The sequence below is a fragment of the Musca autumnalis genome, unplaced genomic scaffold (assembly GCF_047663935.1).
Source record: "Musca autumnalis isolate F117 unplaced genomic scaffold, ASM4766393v1 scaffold_2, whole genome shotgun sequence".
NCBI lineage: Eukaryota > Metazoa > Arthropoda > Insecta > Diptera > Muscidae > Musca > Musca autumnalis.
In genome coordinates, this window is record NW_027411755.1 from 63132167 (window position 1) to 63151869 (window position 19703).

Consider the following 19703-nt stretch of genomic DNA (forward strand, 5'->3'; position numbering starts at 1 on the left):
AAAAAATCCCCAATTGCATAGATTAACCCTATGTTATTCTACATGCCGAAAACCGTTTTTCCTTTACTGAAAGTTTGAAAAAATGTGGACGCCAAAATGGCCTAAGCCACATAGGCAAAATCGAATACTGGAAAAAAATACGTGTGGGTTAGGCATGTTACGTTTTAGTCAGGAGTATATTTGAAAAATAATATATAATTATAATATGTAATAAAGTTGACTTACGCCAATGTACGAATGTACAATGTAGAATGTAAGAAGTTAATAATGTATCGCGATCAATGTGGTGGCCAAAACCGTAACATAAGAATGAACACTATTTGCACATTCATAGTCAATAATTCGACCTTCTCAGTGGAACGGATAGACCACAAATTTTTAGTGTCTGGCCATTCATGCCTACCATGCGATCAAGATTTTGATCTCATTGAAAAGGAAAAAAATATTATAAGGGCATTTTTACGCCTGATGATTGGGATCGTGTAATCGTCTCGGCAAAAAGGGAACCATGTCACTTGGTAAAAATGACGACAGATGAAATAAAAAGCATATCCTCAATTGAGAAACTAGTATCAAACAGAAAAATCTCCGAAGACAAGACTTCAAAAGTTGAATGGCTTAGGATTCAGTGCCTTCGATTCCAAAATGCGAAGCCATTTATAATTCAATACAAATATTCAAATAACATAAATGTTTTATTTCAAGAAGTTAATATTTCAAGTACGTAAATTTGGAATTGGAATTTAATAAATGGAGACCAAATGGCCTAACCCTCAGTTCCTATCAATATATATTTTTTAAATGGATGCCAAAACGGCCTAAGCCACTTTAATTTTTTTTATTAACTGATTAAAACAGTCTTTATCTATGTAAACTAATACCTAATGATTAACCTAAAACAAATATTACAACTAAAATGTATTTATGATTAATAAAAAAATTATAAAAATATTTTAAAAACTTGTTTTCTTTGAACTTCGTTTTTCTCAAAACCATCTCTATGTGGGTTAGGCCGTTTTGGCGCTGAGCGCCTCATATATAAAAATATTTTAATATATTGTTTTAAAATATTTTTTAAAGATTTTTAAAAGAACCAAGGAGGCCACAAGACGTGGATTTTTTAAAGATTTTTAAAGCAACCAAGGAGGCCACAAAATGTGGATTGATTAAAGATTTTAAAGCAAATAAAGATCCCACAAAATGTGAATTTTTAAAGATTTTTAAAATCAAGATCTTTAAAACGTGAATTTTTTAAAGATTTTTAAAATCAACCAAAGTTCTCACAAAACGAGGTTTTTTTATATTTTTTTAAAATCAACCTAAGATCCCACAAACCGTGGATTTTTTAATGATTTTTAAAATCAACCAAAGTCCACACAACACGTGGGTTCTTTCAAGATTTTTAAAATCAATCAAAGATCCCGCAAAACTTGGATTTTTTGATGATTTTTAAAATCAGCCAAAGTTTGCACAAAACGTGGACTTTTTAAAGATTTTTAAAATCAACCAAAGATCCCACAAAACGTGGATTTTTTAAAGATTTTTAAAATCAACCAATGATCCCAAAAACGTGGATTTTTTAATGATTTTTAAAATCAACCAATGATCCCAAAAACGTGGATTTTTTAAAGCTTTTTTAAATCAAACGTGGATTTTTTTAAAGATTTTAAAATCAACCAAAGATCCCACAAAACGTGGATTTTTTTTTAAAGATTTTTAAAATCAACCAAAGATCCCACAAAACGTGGATTTTTTAAAGATTTTTAAAATCAACCAATGATCCCAAAAAATTGGATTTTTTAAAGCTTTTTTAAATCAACCAAAGATCCCACAAAACGTGGACTTTTTAAAGATTTTTAAAATCAACCAATGATCCCACAAAACGTGGGTTTTTCAAAGATTTTTAAAATCAACCAAAGATCCCACAAAACGTGGATTTTTGAAATCAACCAAAGATCCCACAAAACGTGGATTTTTAACGATTTTTAAAATCAACCAAAGATCCCACAAAACGTGGATTTTTAAAGATTTTTAAAATCAACCAAAGATCCCACAAAACGTGGATTTTTAAACATTTTTAAAATCAACCAAAGATCCCACAAAACGTGGATTTTTAAAGATTTTTAAAATCAACCAAAGATCCCACAAAACGTGGATTTTTAAAGATTTTTAAAATCAACCAAAGATCCCACAAACCGTGGATTTGTTAAGGATTTTTAAATCAACAAAAGATCCCACAATTTGTTGATTTTTTAAAGATCCCACAAAACGTGGATTTTTTAAAGATTTTTAAAGCAATCAGAAAGGCCACAAAACGTTGATCAAGATATTTTAGATATTTCCCATATTCCAGTATAGAATCTTCTTGAGGGCAGTTCCTTATGATGGAACTCATCAAGATGATCATAAATCTTATGCCCAACAGTTTAAAGATTTAATAGATGATTGTTTCTTTACGGTTTTGAATTATCTTCCCCCACAATGGCCTACTTCCATAAAGTGGCTTGACCTACTTTACCAAAAACAAACAGCCAATCACAAGATGAGCGAGAGAGAGAGTAGGCCGAATTAAAATAAAACAACTCAAATACAAATTTTGTAAAATGAAATTTTATTTCCACTGTTTATCCAAGAAATTGATATTTGGTATCGAAATTGCTTGAACATATGCCTCCTTAGGTAAATATGACAGATCCAAACTGCCTGCCAACTGTATCAATAAACGGTGGCAAAAGCAATGACAGAAAGCAAACAATTAAAAAAGAAATATGTGAAATTGGTATTAAATGTAGATTGAATGAAACAAAAAAAATTCAATTTTATTTTGTTGTACGACAAATAACTGTTATGAATTTTCAGTTTTCTGTTAAGCTCGAAAAAAAAACCAAACTATGAATGAATGGGGAGACAACTTAACAATTGTTAATTGTTTAATTGCGGCAAACTTGGCTTAGCGTTAAGAAAAAATACTTTCGTTTTTTTCGTTCATTATTTCTCTCATTACATTTCCATTCTCCCTACCTCCCTCCCTCCCTCCACAAGCTAGCTTGCTAGTTAGTTAGATAGTTATTCGCCAATTTTCTTTTCGATTAGTTTTAGTTACGCTTTTTCTCAAAGTGGTTGCTTGTTAGTTGGTTGGTTGGTCGGTCCCATAACAACAGCAAACGTGCAACGCTATGAAACAAACGTGGTTTGTTTTTGATGATAAAATAGAAAGTGAAAGTAGGCCGTTTGTCAGCGTTTTTTTTTTGTATTTTACTTTTTCTTTCAGCGTATCAAAGCGAGACAAAGCTAGCAAAGTAAGTTCAGCAGCGAAAAAAAAAATGAAACTTTTTTTTTCATCCTCATCATTATTTCGATTGTAATACCCAATAAGATACGAATGAATGACTGACTGAATATGTCTCTAAGTGTAATATAGAAATATTTACGTGCGGATGATGAGGTATTGCAGAGACTGAAGTTCAGATCACTCATGAAACGAAAAACTGAATCATTAGAGAGCAAGTTATAATAACAAAATATTTGTTTCTTTATATTTTTCTTCAAATTATTTTGGCCTACAAAAAAAAAAAAGTTATAAGTAGATGCTGTTTGTTTGTTTTTGTTTTTTTTTTTGTGGCCAAAAAACAAATACACTACTAATGAGCTGGCAAATTTTAATGATTTCATTTCATATATAAACTTGACATACTTAACATTTTTGGGAGGAGAAATTTTTGGTGTTTTCGGAAAGTCACAAACAAACGACGCAAATTGAGGAAGAACCATGAACTTAATTAGTTTTAATGAGAAATGTAAAAAATTACAGATAACAAAGTGGCAGGCAACAGGTGGAGAAAAGATTCTGGCAATCTTATATAGCGAGAAATGTTAAAACATCCAAGGAGGCCACAAAACGTGGATTTTTTAAGGACTTGTAAAATCAATCAAAAAGGACACAAAACATGAATTTTTTAAGTAATTTTTAAATAATCAAAGATCCCACAAGAAGCGAATTTTTTAAGAATTTTAAAATTAATAAAAAATGCCACAAAACGTGGATTTTTTAAAAAACTTTAAAATTAATAAAAAATGCCAAAAAACGTGGATTTTTTTAAAGAATTTTAAAATTAATAAAAAATGCCAAAAAACGTGGATTTTTTTTTAAAGAATTTTAAAATTAATAAAAAATGCCACAAAACGTGGATTTTTTAAAGAATTTTAAAATTAATGAAAAATGCCACAAAACGTGGATTTTTTAAAGAATTTTAAAATTAATAAAAAAAATGCCAAAAAACGTGGATTTTTTTAAAAAATTTTAAAATTAATAAAAAATGCCACAAAACGTGGATTTTTTAAAGAATTTTAAAATTAATAAAAAATGCCGCAAAACGTGGATTTTTTAAAGAATTTTAAAATTAATAAAAAATGCCACAAAACGTTGATTTTTTAAAGAATTTTAAAATTAATAAAAAATGGCACAAAACGTGGATTTTTTAAAGAAATTTAAAATTAATAAAAAATGCCACAAAACGTGGATTTTTTAAAGAAATTTAAAATTAATAAAAAATGCCACAAAACGTGGATTTTTTAAAGAATTTTAAAATTAATAAAAAATGCCACAAAACGTGGATTTTTTAAAGAATTTTAAAATTAATAAAAAATGCCACAAAACGTGGATTTTTTAAAGAATTTTAAAATTAATAAGAAATGCCACAAAACGTGGATTTTTTAAAGAATTTTAAAATTAATAAAAAATGCAACAAAACGTCGATTTTTAAAGAATTTTAAAATTAATAAGAAATGCCACAAAACGTGGATTTTTTAAAGAATTTTAAAATTAATAAAAAATGCCACAAAACGTGGATTTTTTAAAGAATTTTAAAATTAATAAAAAATGCCACAAAACGTGGATTTTTTAAAGAATTTTAAAATTAATAAAAAATGCCACAAAACGTGGATTTTTTAAAGAATTTTAAAATTATTAAAAAATGCCACAAAACGTGGATTTTTTAAAGAATTTTAAAATTAATAAAAAATGCCACAAAACGTGGATTTTTAAAGAATTTTAAAATTAATAAAAAATGCCACAAAACGTGGATTTCTTAAATAATTTTAAAATTAATAAAAAATGCCACAAAACGTGGATTTTTTAAAGAATTTTAAAATTAATAAAAAATGCCACAAAACGTGGATTTTTTAAAGAATTTTAAAATTAATAAAAAATGCCACAAAACGTGGATTTTTTAAAGAATTTTAAAATTAATAAAAAATGCCACAAAACGTGGATTTTTTAAAGAATTTTAAAATTAATAAAAAATGCCACAAAACGTGGATTTTTTAAAGAATTTTAAAATTATTAAAAAATGCCACAAAACGTGGATTTTTTAAAGAATTTTAAAATTAATAAAAAATGCCACAAAACGTGGATTTTTAAAGAATTTTAAAATTAATAAAAAATGCCACAAAACGTGGATTTCTTAAATAATTTTAAAATTAATAAAAAATGCCACAAAACGTGGATTTTTTAAAGAATTTTAAAATTAATAAAAAATGCCACAAAACGTGGATTTTTTAAAGAATTTTAAAATTAATAAAAAATGCCACAAAACGTGGATTTTTTAAAGAATTTTAAAATTAATAAAAAATGCCACAAAACGTGGATTTTTTAAAGAATTTTAAAATTAATAAAAAATGCCACAAAACGTGGATTTTTTAAAGAATTTTAAAATTAATAAAAAATGCCACAAAACGTGGATTTTTAAAGAATTTTAAAATTAATAAAAAATGCCACAAAACGTGGATTTTTTAAAGAATTTTAAAATTAATAAAAAATGACACAAAACGTGGATTTTTTAAAGAATTTTAAAATTAATAAAAAATGCCACAAAACGTGGATTTTTTAAAGAATTTTAAAATTAATAAAAAAATTCCACAAAACGTGGATTTTTTAAAGAATTTTAAAATTAATAAAAAATGCCACAAAACGTGGATTTTTTAAAGAATTTTAAAATTAATAAAAAAATTCCACAAAACGTGGATTTTTTAAAGAATTTTAAAATTAATAAAAAATGCCACAAAACGTGGATTTTTTAAAGAATTTTAAAATTAATAAAAAATGCCACAAAACGTGGATTTTTTAAAGAATTTTAAAATTAATAAAAAATGCCACAAAACGTGGATTTCTTAAATAATTTTAAAATTAATAAAAAATGCCACAAAACGTGGATTTTTTAAAGAATTTTAAAATTAATAAAAAATGCCACAAAACGTGGATTTTTTAAAGAATTTTAAAATTAATAAAAAATGCCACAAAACGTGGATTTTTTAAAGAATTTTAAAATTAATAAAAAATGCCACAAAACGTGGATTTTTTAAAGAATTTTAAAATTAATAAAAAATGCCACAAAACGTGGATTTTTTAAAGAATTTTAAAATTATTAAAAAATGCCACAAAACGTGGATTTTTTAAAGAATTTTAAAATTAATAAAAAATGCCACAAAACGTGGATTTTTAAAGAATTTTAAAATTAATAAAAAATGCCACAAAACGTGGATTTCTTAAATAATTTTAAAATTAATAAAAAATGCCACAAAACGTGGATTTTTTAAAGAATTTTAAAATTAATAAAAAATGCCACAAAACGTGGATTTTTTAAAGAATTTTAAAATTAATAAAAAATGCCACAAAACGTGGATTTTTTAAAGAATTTTAAAATTAATAAAAAATGCCACAAAACGTGGATTTTTTAAAGAATTTTAAAATTAATAAAAAATGCCACAAAACGTGGATTTTTTAAAGAATTTTAAAATTAATAAAAAATGCCACAAAACGTGGATTTTTAAAGAATTTTAAAATTAATAAAAAATGCCACAAAACGTGGATTTTTTAAAGAATTTTAAAATTAATAAAAAATGACACAAAACGTGGATTTTTTAAAGAATTTTAAAATTAATAAAAAATGCCACAAAACGTGGATTTTTTAAAGAATTTTAAAATTAATAAAAAAATTCCACAAAACGTGGATTTTTTAAAGAATTTTAAAATTAATAAAAAATGCCACAAAACGTGGATTTTTTAAAGAATTTTAAAATTAATAAAAAAATTCCACAAAACGTGGATTTTTTAAAGAATTTTAAAATTAATAAAAAATGCCACAAAACGTGGATTTTTTAAAGAATTTTAAAATTAATAAAAAAATTCCACAAAACGTGGATTTTTTAAAGAATTTTAAAATTAATAAAAAAATTCCACAAAACGTGGATTTTTTAAAGAATTTTAAAATTAATAAAAAAATTCCACAAAACGTGGATTTTTTAAAGAATTTTAAAATTAATAAAAAAATTCCACAAAACGTGGATTTTTTAAAGAATTTTAAAATTAATAAAAAAATTCCACAAAACGTGGATTTTTTAAAGAATTTTAAAATTAATAAAAAAATTCCACAAAACGTGGATTTTTTAAAGAATTTTAAAATTAATAAAAAAATTCCACAAAACGTGGATTTTTTAAAGAATTTTAAAATTAATAAAAAATTGTTGGCTTTGTATTGTTGGACTGCAAAATAATACTTGTTGTGTATTTATTTCAGCTAAAGTCCATACTTTGTTGCTTCAAAATTTGAAGAAACAAAATGTTTAACAGTGGGTATTGAAATTGATTACTACGAGCGGAGGCAGAGAATACTATAGTTTCGGAAGCAGCCAAACTTCCTCATCAGTTCTCTTAACCGCTGACTCTGTATCAATAAACAGGTCAATAAGAGTGACCAGAAAATTAAACAGAACGAGAAATTTTCTGTATCCTCCTAAATCTGTTTACCGCACAATTGAGTCAGAATAATCAAAATCATATACCCACTACTGTTTTTATGCTGTCTTTGCATCGCAAAGAAGACAAGCATAAGTAGTGTTGTTTGCAGTAAGCAGAGATCACAACAAAATGTTGTTTTTGCTTTATGCGTAGTCAACAAGTAAGGCCGTGCTGATTGCCTGTTATTGTTGTTGGCTTTGTATTGTTGGACTGCAAAATAATACTTGATTTTGATTATTCTGACTCAATTGTGCGGTAAACAGATTTAGGAGGATACAGAAAATTTCTCGTTCTGTTTAATTTTCTGGTCACTCTTATTGACCTGTTTATTGATACAGAGTCAGCGGTTAAGAGAACTGATGAGGAAGTTTGGCTGCTTCCGAAACTATAGTATTCTCTGCCTCCGCTCGTAGTAATCAATTTCAATACCCACTGTTAAACATTTTGTTTCTTCAAATTTTGAAGCAACAAAGTATGGACTTTAGCTGAAATAAATACACAACAAGTATTATTTTGCAGTCCAACAATACAAAGCCAACAACAATAACAGGCAATCAGCACGGCCTTACTTGTTGACTACGCATAAAGCAAAAACAACATTTTGTTGTGATCTCTGCTTACTGCAAACAACACTACTTATGCTTGTCTTCTTTGCGATGCAAAGACAGCATAAAAACAGTAGTGGGTATATGATTTTGATTATTCTGACTCAATTGTGCGGTAAACAGATTTAGGAGGATACAGAAAATTTCTCGTTCTGTTTAATTTTCTGGTCACTCTTATTGACCTGTTTATTGATACAGAGTCAGCGGTTAAGAGAACTGATGAGGAAGTTTGGCTGCTTCCGAAACTATAGTATTCTCTGCCTCCGCTCGTAGTAATCAATTTCAATACCCACTGTTAAACATTTTGTTTCTTCAAATTTTGAAGCAACAAAGTATGGACTTTAGCTGAAATAAATACACAACAATTAATAAAAAATGCCACAAAACGTGGATTTTTTAAAGAATTTTAAAATTAATAAAAAATGCCACAAAACGTGGATTTTTTAAAGAATTTTAAAATTAATAAAAAATGCCACAAAACGTGGATTTTTTCAAGAATTTTAAAATTAGTAAAAAATGCCACAAATCGTGGATTTTTTAAAGAATTTTAAAATTAATAAAAAATGCCACAAAACGTGGATTTTTTAAAGAATTTTAAAATTAATAAAAAATGCCACAAAACGTGGATTTTTTAAAGAATTTTAAAATTAATAAAAAATGCCACAAAATGTGGATGCTTTAAAAAGTTTTAAATATAAAAAAAAATTTTAAAATATTGGATATTTTGAAAAAATTTAAAATTAAAAAAAAAAATTGCCACAAAACGTGGATTTTTTAAAGAGTTTTAAAATCAATCCAAAATTCCACAAAACGTGGATTTTTAATGAATTTTAAAATTATTAAAAATGCCACAAAACGTGGCTTTTTAAAGAATTTTAAAATTAATAAAAAATGCCACAAAACGTGGATTTTTTAAAGAATTTTAAAATTAATAAAAAATGCCACAAAACGTGGATTTTTTTAAAGAATTTTAAAATTAATAAAAATGCCACAAAACGTGGCTTTTTAAAGAATTTTAAAATTAATAAAAAATGCCACAAAACGTGGATTTTTTAAAGAATTTTAAAATTAATAAAGAATGCCACAAAACGTGGATTTTTTTTGTTTTGTATTGTTTTATTATTTTAATTCCTTCATCAACTTACCCTGCATTTTCGGCTGCAACAATTGACATGTGTTGTTGGGGCTCATCTGTTAGCAGCAGCGTTAGATAAGCCCTAGTGTCCTTTGCCGGTCACTGCTGGAGATAGATTCAAATATTCCGTTGTCACTAATTTCACTTTTCCGAATAATTCCAGGATTACCGACTTCAAACGAAGAAGATATGGTTAATAAAATCACGAACGAACCGAAATAAATTAACGAACGAGAAAATAACGCGTTAATTTTGTTGATTATTTTTCCAGAATAATATTTGTTTTTATAATTCCAACATTTGTTTTAACTGCAAAGAAATAGAAAAAATAAATAAATTAGATAAAATAATCAGAGAATTGTTGTTGTTCTTTATTATATGTATGTATATATCTATGGAAATCTAATATTACTACTAAGTTTTGCATGTTTTTTTCTACTTCTTTTGTTGTTGTTATTGCTGCTTTTTTCGCACTTTTACAACAACACACTTAAGATCTCAAGTTACAAGAAACACTTAAAGTTTCTTAGTAGAGAAACCGAGATGTAAGAAAGATGTTGTTATCGCTCCATTGACGTAGACATTTACAAAGCATTGAGTAGATGTTTTTGGTTTTCAGTGTACTTCATACATCTGAAGAAGACCCTAGTACTGTTCACGAGAAAGTTGCCAAGAGACAAGTACAAGAAGAAAAATGCGGTTGTTTTGTCAAATAAGAAAGAAAAGACTAACGGTTTTGTTGGGCACCGTAGAAATGTAATCTGGAAAATTAGCCAATGGAAAAAAAATATTATGAAGAAGGTCATGATAGAAATATTCCATGGTGATAAGCATCCTTCCCTTCAGATTATTTCAAAGTCCTCGACCACAGTTTTCTCTTGACAAAAATGCAACTATTGCACATCAAATGGAGGTCTAGCTTGCTGATGAATAAAATGGATTTATCATTATTTAGCTCCCTTATACCCCTTAATTTGTAACCCCATTATTCCCTCCGGCCCACTGTATCTAGGCTCCACAAAAACACCAAATGTCGTCATTGCAACTTACTGCTGTTGCTTTGCTCATTCAAGCCCACAATATTCATTTTATACTGCTGCGTAAACAACAACGGCGACGAAGTCTACGAAACTAAAACCAAAAGTGGGCGCAAATAAAGCAAAAACGGCAAAAACAAATCAACGCTTTTTATGTCTTTCCAGTAACAACCAAAAAATATGTTCTTGTCTCACAAACACACACACTTACTTTTTAAGAGTTGTGTAAATATCAAAGTAATTCACTTGTTTTTGGTGTTTTTGCTGTTGTTTTTGGGCTATGAGAAATTTTACAAGTGTTGGCTCGCCACTTTAGGAGAATGTTGTTAATAGACAAAACGCTAGAGAACCAAATTTCAGCAAAATAATTTTTATTTCTAAAAATAGATGAAAAACATGGAAATCTTATTAAAATGTTTTAATGGACGAGGAAGAAGGGATTCTTTTTGGATGAGCTTAAGGAAGGTTTCATAGGCGAGCTGAAAGCAGGAAGTCTTCATAGACACCTTGAGGCAGGGATTCTTTGATTAATTTTAAAATTTTTTAAAAAACCCACGTTTTGTGGTTTCTTTGATGGATTTTAAAATTCTTTAAAAAACCCACGTTTTGTGGTTTCTTTGATGGATTTTAAAATTCTTTAAAAAATCCACGTTTTGTGGTTTCTTTGATGGATTTTAAAATTTTTTAAAAAATCCACGTTTTTTGGTTTCTTTGATGGATTTTAAAATTCTTTAAAAATCCACGTTTAGTGGTTTCTTTGATGGATTTTAAAATTCTTTCAAAAATCCACGTTTTGTGGTTTGTTTGATGGATTTTAAAATTGTTTAAAAAATCCACGTTTTGTGGCCTCTTTGATTGATTTTAAAATTCTTTAAAAAATCCACGTCTTGTGGAATTTTTGTTTGATTTTAAAATTCTTTAAAAAATCCATGTTTTGTGGAATTTTTGATTGATTTTAAAATTCTTTAAAAAATCCACGTTTTGTGGAATTTTTGATTGATTTTAAAATTCTTTAAAAAATCCACGTATTGTGGAATTTTTGATTGATTTCAAAATTCTTTAAAAAATCCACTTTTTGTGCAATTTTTTATTAATTTTAAAATTCTTTAAAAAATCCACTTTTTGTACAATTTTTTATTAATTTTAAAAATCTTTAAAAAATCCACGTTTTGTGGAATTTTTTATTAATTTTAAAATTCTTTAAAAAATCCACGTTTTGTGGAATTCTTTATTAATTTTAAAATTCTTTAAAAAATCCAATTTTGTGGAATTTTTTATTAATTTTAAATTTTTTTATTAATTTTAAAATTCTTTAAAAAATCCAATTTTGTGGAATTTTTTATTAATTTTAAATTTTTTTATTAATTTTAAAATTCTTTAAAAATCCACGTTTTGTGGAATTCTTTATTAATTTTAAAATTCTTTAAAAAATCCACGTTTTGTGGAATTTTTTATTAATTTTAAAATTTTTTATTAATTTTAAAATTCTTTAAAAAATCCACGTTTTGTGGAATTTTTTATTAATTTTAAAATTCTTTAAAAAATCCACGTTTTGTGGTATTTTTTATTAATTTTAAAATTCTTTAAAAAATCCACGTTTTGTGGAATTTTTTATTAATTTTAACATTCTTTAAAAAATCCACTTTTTGTGGAATTTTTTATTAATTTTAAAATTCTTTAAAAAATCGACGTTTTATTAATTTTAAAATTCTTTAAAAAATCCACGTTTTATTAATTTTAAAATTCTTTAAAAAATCGACGTTTTATTAATTTTAAAAATTCTTAAAAAAAATCCACGTTTTGTGGAATTTTTTATAAATTTTAAAATTCTTTAAAAAATCCACGTTTTATTAATTTTAAAATTCTTTAAAAAATCGACGTTTTATTAATTTTAAAATTCTTTAAAAAATCGACGTTTTATTAATTTTAAAATTCTTTAAAAAATCGACGTTTTATTAATTTTAAAAATTCTTAAAAAAATCCACGTTTTGTGGAATTTTTTATAAATTTTAAAATTCTTTAAAAAATCCACGTTTTATTAATTTTAAAATTCTTTAAAAAATCCACGTTTTATTAATTTTAAAATTCTTTAAAAAATCCACGTTTTATTAATTTTAAAATTCTTTAAAAAATCCACGTTTTATTAATTTTAAAATTCTTTAAAAAATCCACGTTTTATTAATTTTAAAATTCTTTAAAAAATCCACGTTTTATTAATTTTAAAATTCTTTAAAAAACCACGTTTTATTAATTTTAAAATTCTTTAAAAAATCCACGTTTTATTAATTTTAAAATTCTTTAAAAAATCCACGTTTTATTAATTTTAAAATTCTTTAAAAAATCCACGTTTTATTAATTTTAAAATTCTTTAAAAAATCCACGTTTTATTAATTTTAAAATTCTTTAAAAAATCCACGTTTTATTAATTTTAAAATTCTTTAAAAAATCCACGTTTTATTAATTTTAAAATTCTTTAAAAAATCCACGTTTTATTAATTTTAAAATTCTTTAAAAAATCCACGTTTTATTAATTTTAAAATTCTTTAAAAAATCCACGTTTTATTAATTTTAAAATTCTTTAAAAAATCCACGTTTTATTAATTTTAAAATTCTTTAAAAAATTCACGTTTTATTAATTTTAAAATTCTTTAAAAAATCCACGTTTTATTAATTTTAAAATTCTTTAAAAAATCCACGTTTTATTAATTTTAAAATTCTTTAAAAAATCCACGTTTTATTAATTTTAAAATTCTTTAAAAAATCCACGTTTTATTAATTTTAAAATTCTTTAAAAAATACACGTTTTATTAATTTTAAAATTCTTTAAAAAATCCACGTTTTATTAATTTTAAAATTCTTTAAAAAATCCACGTTTTATTAATTTTAAAATTTTTTAAAAAATCCACGTTTTATTATTTTAAAATTCTTAAGAAAATCCACGTTTTGTGGAATTTTTTATAAATTTTAAAATTCTTTAAAAAAACCACGTTTTATTAATTTTAAAATTCTTTAAAAAAACCACGTTTTATTAATTTTAAAATTCTTTAAAAAAACCACGTTTTATTAATTTTAAAATTCTTTAAAAAATCCACGTTTTGTGGAATTTTTTATTAATTTTAAAATTCTTTAAAAAATCCACGTTTTGTGGAATTTTTTATTAATTTTAAAATTCTTTAAAAAATCCACGTTTTGTGGAATTTTTTATTAATTTTAAAATTCTTTAAAAAATCCACGTTTTGTGGAATTTTTTATTAATTTTAAAATTCTTTAAAAAATCCACGTTTTGTGGAATTTTTTATTAATTTTAAAATTCTTTAAAAAATCCACGTTTTATTAATTTTAAAATTCTTTAAAAAAACCACGTTTTATTAATTTTAAAATTCTTTAAAAAAACCACGTTTTATTAATTTTAAAATTCTTTAAAAAAACCACGTTTTATTAATTTTAAAATTCTTTAAAAAAACCACGTTTTATTAATTTTAAAATTCTTTAAAAAATCCACGTTTTGTGGAATTTTTTATTAATTTTAAAATTCTTTAAAAAATCCACGTTTTGTGGAATTTTTTATTAATTTTAAAATTCTTTAAAAAATCCACGTTTTGTGGAATTTTTTATTAATTTTAAAATTCTTTAAAAAATCCACGTTTTGTGGAATTTTTTATTAATTTTAAAATTCTTTAAAAAATCCACGTTTTGTGGAATTTTTTATTAATTTTAAAATTCTTTAAAAAATCCACGTTTTGTGGAATTTTTTATTAATTTTAAAATTCTTTAAAAAATCCACGTTTTGTGGAATTTTTTATTAATTTTAAAATTCTTTAAAAAATCCACGTTTTGTGGAATTTTTTATTAATTTTAAAATTCTTTAAAAAATCCACGTTTTGTGGAATTTTTTATTAATTTTAAAATTCATTAAAAAATCCACGTTTTGTAGAATTTTTTATTAATTTTAAAATTCTTTAAAAATCCACGTTTTGTGGAAATTGTGATTGATTTTAAAAGTCTTTAAAAAATCCACGTTTTGTGGAATTTGTGATTGATTTTAAAATTTTTTAAAAAATCAACGTTTTGTGGAATTTTTGATTAATTTTAAAATTCTTTAAAAAATCTACGCTTTGTGGAAGTTTTTATTAATTTTAAAATTCTTTAAAGAAAATCCACGTTTTTGGGCCTTTTTGGTTGGTTTTAAAAATCCACAATTATAACTCTATATCCATAGAGCGACCTGCATGCATATGCGTATGTATATACGTCGAATAAAAAGTACAAAAAATGACAAACTGAAGTTTTGTTGCCATTATTGTTGTTGCATTTATTGTAATTGCATGCATGCTATCGCTTGTTGCTATTTTCTTTTTAATATTGATGTAAATATATTTTAAATATACGCCCATATAAACATACATATATGTATATGTAAATAGATACACATAACTAAACTACAGGAGAACACGCTTATAATAAACTCGAAAGCGAACTTATGATTCAGTACTTAATATACATATATTTTTATAAGCATACATACATATGCTCCTACAAACATCCCAGAAGGGACTAGGAAGACTTCTCTCAACGGCAAGTTGTTCATAGTGATCTTAATTCCTTATAGCCCTGTTTGACTGTATTAATATATGCACATATATGCGTATCAGCTACACACAATTATGACCAATATGAATGTGTGTCGTCAGTATAAGTAGAATATGCATCATTATTATTGTTATTATTTTTTTGTTGTTGTTGTTACATGTAACATAATTTCCTGTACGCGTGGCATGTTCTCTGGCAAATGGTTGAAATGAAAATTTAAATGAATAGCAACAGCAGCAACAACACTAGAATTTTGATTTCAAATCATGAATGAATAAAATGAAAATAACGACGCCAAACAACAAGAAAAACAACAACATATCACTGATTTGAATATCAGGGAAAATATCTACTCGGAAATGACGACAACTTAACAACACTGTTAACTGAGTAACTAACCGCCTGAGTGTGTGCCCTGTATGGATCGTTGTTGTTTTTCAGTTTTTCTATAAATTCGTTTTTCACCCTGCTGTTGTTGATTCTCTGCTATTGAAAGGCGTTAGAGGGAGGGGTTGTTGCTGCTGTTGTTTTTCTCATACAAATTATTTGGATATGAAAAATATGTTCATATTCAAATGAGTTGAGAAAATTACTTTCATTATCACGACTGGGTCACAAAAACATTTGAACATAGTAACAGGTTGGAAAGGGCGATGGAGAATGTTATCACCATAGACCTCGTGGTGGGAGAAAGATGAGGGTTTATATTGTACTTTTGTGTACACTCAGTGAAAAGGTTATTTTGGGTGTTTTCTATGGAATATGGACCTTATGAGAAGACTATTAGGCCTTCGTATTGATTACCAATATAATAAACGATCAAAAGTTCCCCTTATAGAATACCAAAAGATCTTCTTATAAAAGACCATTTCGTCTTCCTATAAAACAACAATGGAAGGCCAATAGGCCTTTTCATTCGGTGCCTTCTCTTTCCTCTCATAAATCCTACTGTTAACTAATAGGTAACAGGAAACCTATTTGTGATATCAACTGATCCTCCCTCTAATTAATTTGACAGACAACGACAATTGATTTTGTTTCCAAAAACAACAACAAAATCTAATTCATCCACCATGTCAAATAAAATAGCTTCCCATCCTAGACACAAACAATTTAATTTAACTACCGAACAGCCAGCCCACATGTCTCTGAGAGTGTACGGGTATGTGTTTCTGTGTGTTCGTGTCGTCTGTTGATTTTTAGCTAAACAAAATTACTATGATTTTTCAAAACTAATTGAAATGCCTGAGCACTAATCATTTGATTTCTAATTTTTTACAGTGGCAACTTTTAGTTGTAATCTTTAAAAAAAAGGTGGCCTTTAAAAAATTCTTTAAAAATTTGAGATTTTAGACTTGAAAATAACCAATGAAATTTTTTTTTTTAAATTCACGATTTTAGACCTGAAGATGACCTATAAAAAACCTCTAAAAATTCACGATTATAGACCTGAAGATGACGTGTAAAAAATCTCCAAAATCCACGATTGTAGACCCGAAAATGAAATATAAAAATTCTTTAAAAAACCACGATGGTAGACCTGAAGATGACCTATAAAAAATTCGTTAAAAGTCCATGCTTATAGAGCTGAAGCTGGGCATCACAAAAATCCTTAAAATTTTTTCTTTAAAATAATTTAATTTTTTTTAAATCCGCGCTTATAGACCTAAAGGTGGTATTTAAAAAATTCTTTAAAATCCACGCTAATAAAGCTGAAGTTGGTCTTTAAAAAATTCTTTAAAAATCCGCGCTATAGACCTAAAGGTGGTCTTTAAAAAATTCTTTAAAAATCCTCGCTTATAGACCTAAAGGTGGTCTTTAAAAATCCTCGCTTATAGACCTAAAGGTGGTGTTTAAAAAATTGTTAAAAAATCCATCATTAAAAATTCTTCAAAAATCCACGCTTATACACCTAAAGGTGGTGTTTAAAAAATCTTTAAAAATCCACGCTTATAGTGCTAAAGCTGGTCATTAAAAATTCTTTAAAAATCCACACATATAGAACTAAAGCTGGCATTTGAAAGTTATTTAAAAATCCGCGCTTATAGAGCTAAGCTGGTCATTAAAAAATTCTTTAATAATCCGCGCTTATAGAGCTAAAGCTGGACATTAAAAAAATCTTTAAAAATCTACGCTAACAGACCTAAAAGTGGTGTTTAAAAATTCTTTAAAAATCCGCGATTATAGAGCTAAAGCTGGGCTTCAAAAATTTCTTTAATATTTATACCCTCAGCCTTTAGGCTAAAGAGGGTATTTACACTTTGATACGACCAAAATGTGCCTCATCGAAATAATGGTTTTGGACCCCAAGTATGTTTGTACGATATCCGTTTCAGACAATTTTGAGTAGATCTGTCTGGCTGGCTGGTGCGCACGATAACTCTCGAACGGATCAATCGATGCGGTTCAAATTTTGGGTATCAAAATATTTTGTCCAGATTCGATTTAAGTTCAAATATGGGCCATATAGGTCCACTCCTTCAGGTACCTCCCCCACAAATGTTCAAAAATTGTCGCGAAACTGGTGCGCACGATAACTCTTGTAGGCAATAACCGATTTGGTCCATACTTTGAACATCGTGTAATTTCTACCAAACTTAGATGAGGTTCCAATATGGATTCAATCGCTCCACTCCTTCGGGTACCTCCCACACAAAATTTCGGAAAAGTTCAGTTTCGGACCTGGTCTCGAATCGCTTTGATTTTTGTTTACGCAAGTTGAGTTCGCTGTCCTCTATACGACGCTGTAAGTTTCATTAGGGGCAAGTAAATACTTCCTGAGAAAATAGCCTGAAAGTTACAAAAAACCCTATGACACCGTGTGTAGTGGTTGGAGCGCAAGATAACTCTCGAACGGATCTGCCGATTCAGTCCAAAATTTGGCTTTCGTAATATTTTTTCCAAACTTAGTTCAAGTTCAAAGATGGATTATATCGGTCCACTCCTTCCGGTACCTCCCCCACAAAAGTTCGAAAATGTCCGGAAAATTTGTGCGTACGATAACTCCTGAAGGGAGTAACCGATTTGGTCCATACTTTGCACATTATGAAGTTTCTACCAGACTTAGATAAGGTTCCAATATGGACTCAATCGGTAAACTCCTTCGAGTACCTCCCACACAAATTTTCGGAAAAGTTCAGTTTAGGACCTGCTCTCGAATCGCCTTGGTTTTTGTTGTAACATTATGTATTCACTATCCCCTATACGAAGGTACAAGTTTCCTCAGGGGCAAGTCCATACTTCCTGAAAAAATAGCCTGAAAGTTGACTATATTTGTCCACTCCATCCCGTTCCTCCCACACAAAATTTTGGATAAGTTCACTTTAAGACCCGCTATTGAATCACTTTGATTTTTGTTGAAGCAACTTACATTCGCTTCCTCAATTACGATGGTAAAAGTTGTTTCAGCGGCAAGTCCATACTTCTTGAGAAAACAGCCCGAAGGGTGTAAAACCCCCCTATGGCACCCCCATGGTCTATGTCGGTCCATTCCTTTAAGTACCTTTTCCTCAAAATTTTTGAATTTTAATCCTAATCAACATTTTTGTCGGTTCATACTACCAAAATTCTTGAAACCCCCTAAATACATACGTTTTTTGTGAAAAAAGTGTTTCAATTTGCACAGGCTGAGGGTATATCTCTGTCGGCAAAGCCGACTGATACTTTTTTACTTGTTTTTTCTTTAATTTTTTTAAATCCACGCTTATAGACCAGAAGGTGACCTATACAAAATTTTTTAAAAATACAGGCTTATAGAGCTGAAGCTGGGCTTCAAAAAATTCTTAAATTTTTTTCTTTAAAAAATCTTTAAAGATCCACGCTTATAGAGCTAAAGCTGGTATTTACAAATTCTTTAAAAATTCACGCTTATAAAGCTAAAGCTGGTCTTAAACTATACACGAATATAGACCTGGTCTTTATAGAGGAGCTAAAGCTGCTCTTTAAAAAATCTTTAAAAATCCGCACTAATGGAGCTTAAGCTTGTCTCTAAAAATCCACGCATACATATAGACCTTAAACTGGTCTCTAAAAATCCACGCATACATATAGACCTTAAGCTGGTCTTTAAAATTCCACGAATATAGACCTAAAGGTGGTCTTTGAAAAATATAGAGCTAAATCTGGTCTCTAAAAAATTCTTTAAAAATCCACGCTCATAGAGCTAAAGCTGGTCTTTAAAAAATTCTTTAAAAATCCACGCTCATAGAGCTAAAGCTGGTCTTTAAAAAATTCTTTAAAAATCCACGCTCATAGAGCTAAAGCCGGTCTTTAAAAAATTCTTTAAAAATCCACGCTCATAGAGCTAAAGCTGGTCTTTAAAAAATCTTTAAAAATCCACGCTTATAGAGCTTAAGCTGGTCTTTGAAAAATCTTTAAAAATCCACGCTTATAGCTTAAGCTGGTCTTTAAAAAATTCTTTAAAAATCCACGCTTATATAGCTACAGCTGGTCTTTAAAAATTCTTTAAAAATCTAAGCTTATATAGCTAAAGGTTGCGTTTAGAACTAAAGTTGGTCATTAATTTTTTTTTTAAATCCACG

The 19703-nt window shown here is 27.1% G+C and overlaps 2 protein-coding genes across 5 annotated transcripts in view; both read right to left on the reverse strand.

Annotated features, from left to right (window-relative positions):
- tai (basic helix-loop-helix family member taiman) overlaps positions 1 to 19703 on the reverse strand; it is a 360628-nt gene that overhangs the window by 266684 nt on the left and 74241 nt on the right. For all 4 annotated transcript variants that reach the window (XM_073967714.1, XM_073967711.1, XM_073967712.1 and 1 more), the window contains one exon: positions 9546 to 9844. In XM_073967714.1, coding sequence (XP_073823815.1) covers positions 9546 to 9574 — 29 coding nt within the window. In that variant the 5' untranslated portion in view covers positions 9575 to 9844. The remainder of the gene's footprint in view (positions 1 to 9545; positions 9845 to 19703) is intronic.
- Positions 1 to 19703, reverse strand: part of LOC141394003 (uncharacterized) — a 698389-nt gene that overhangs the window by 78628 nt on the left and 600058 nt on the right. The window lies entirely within an intron of this gene.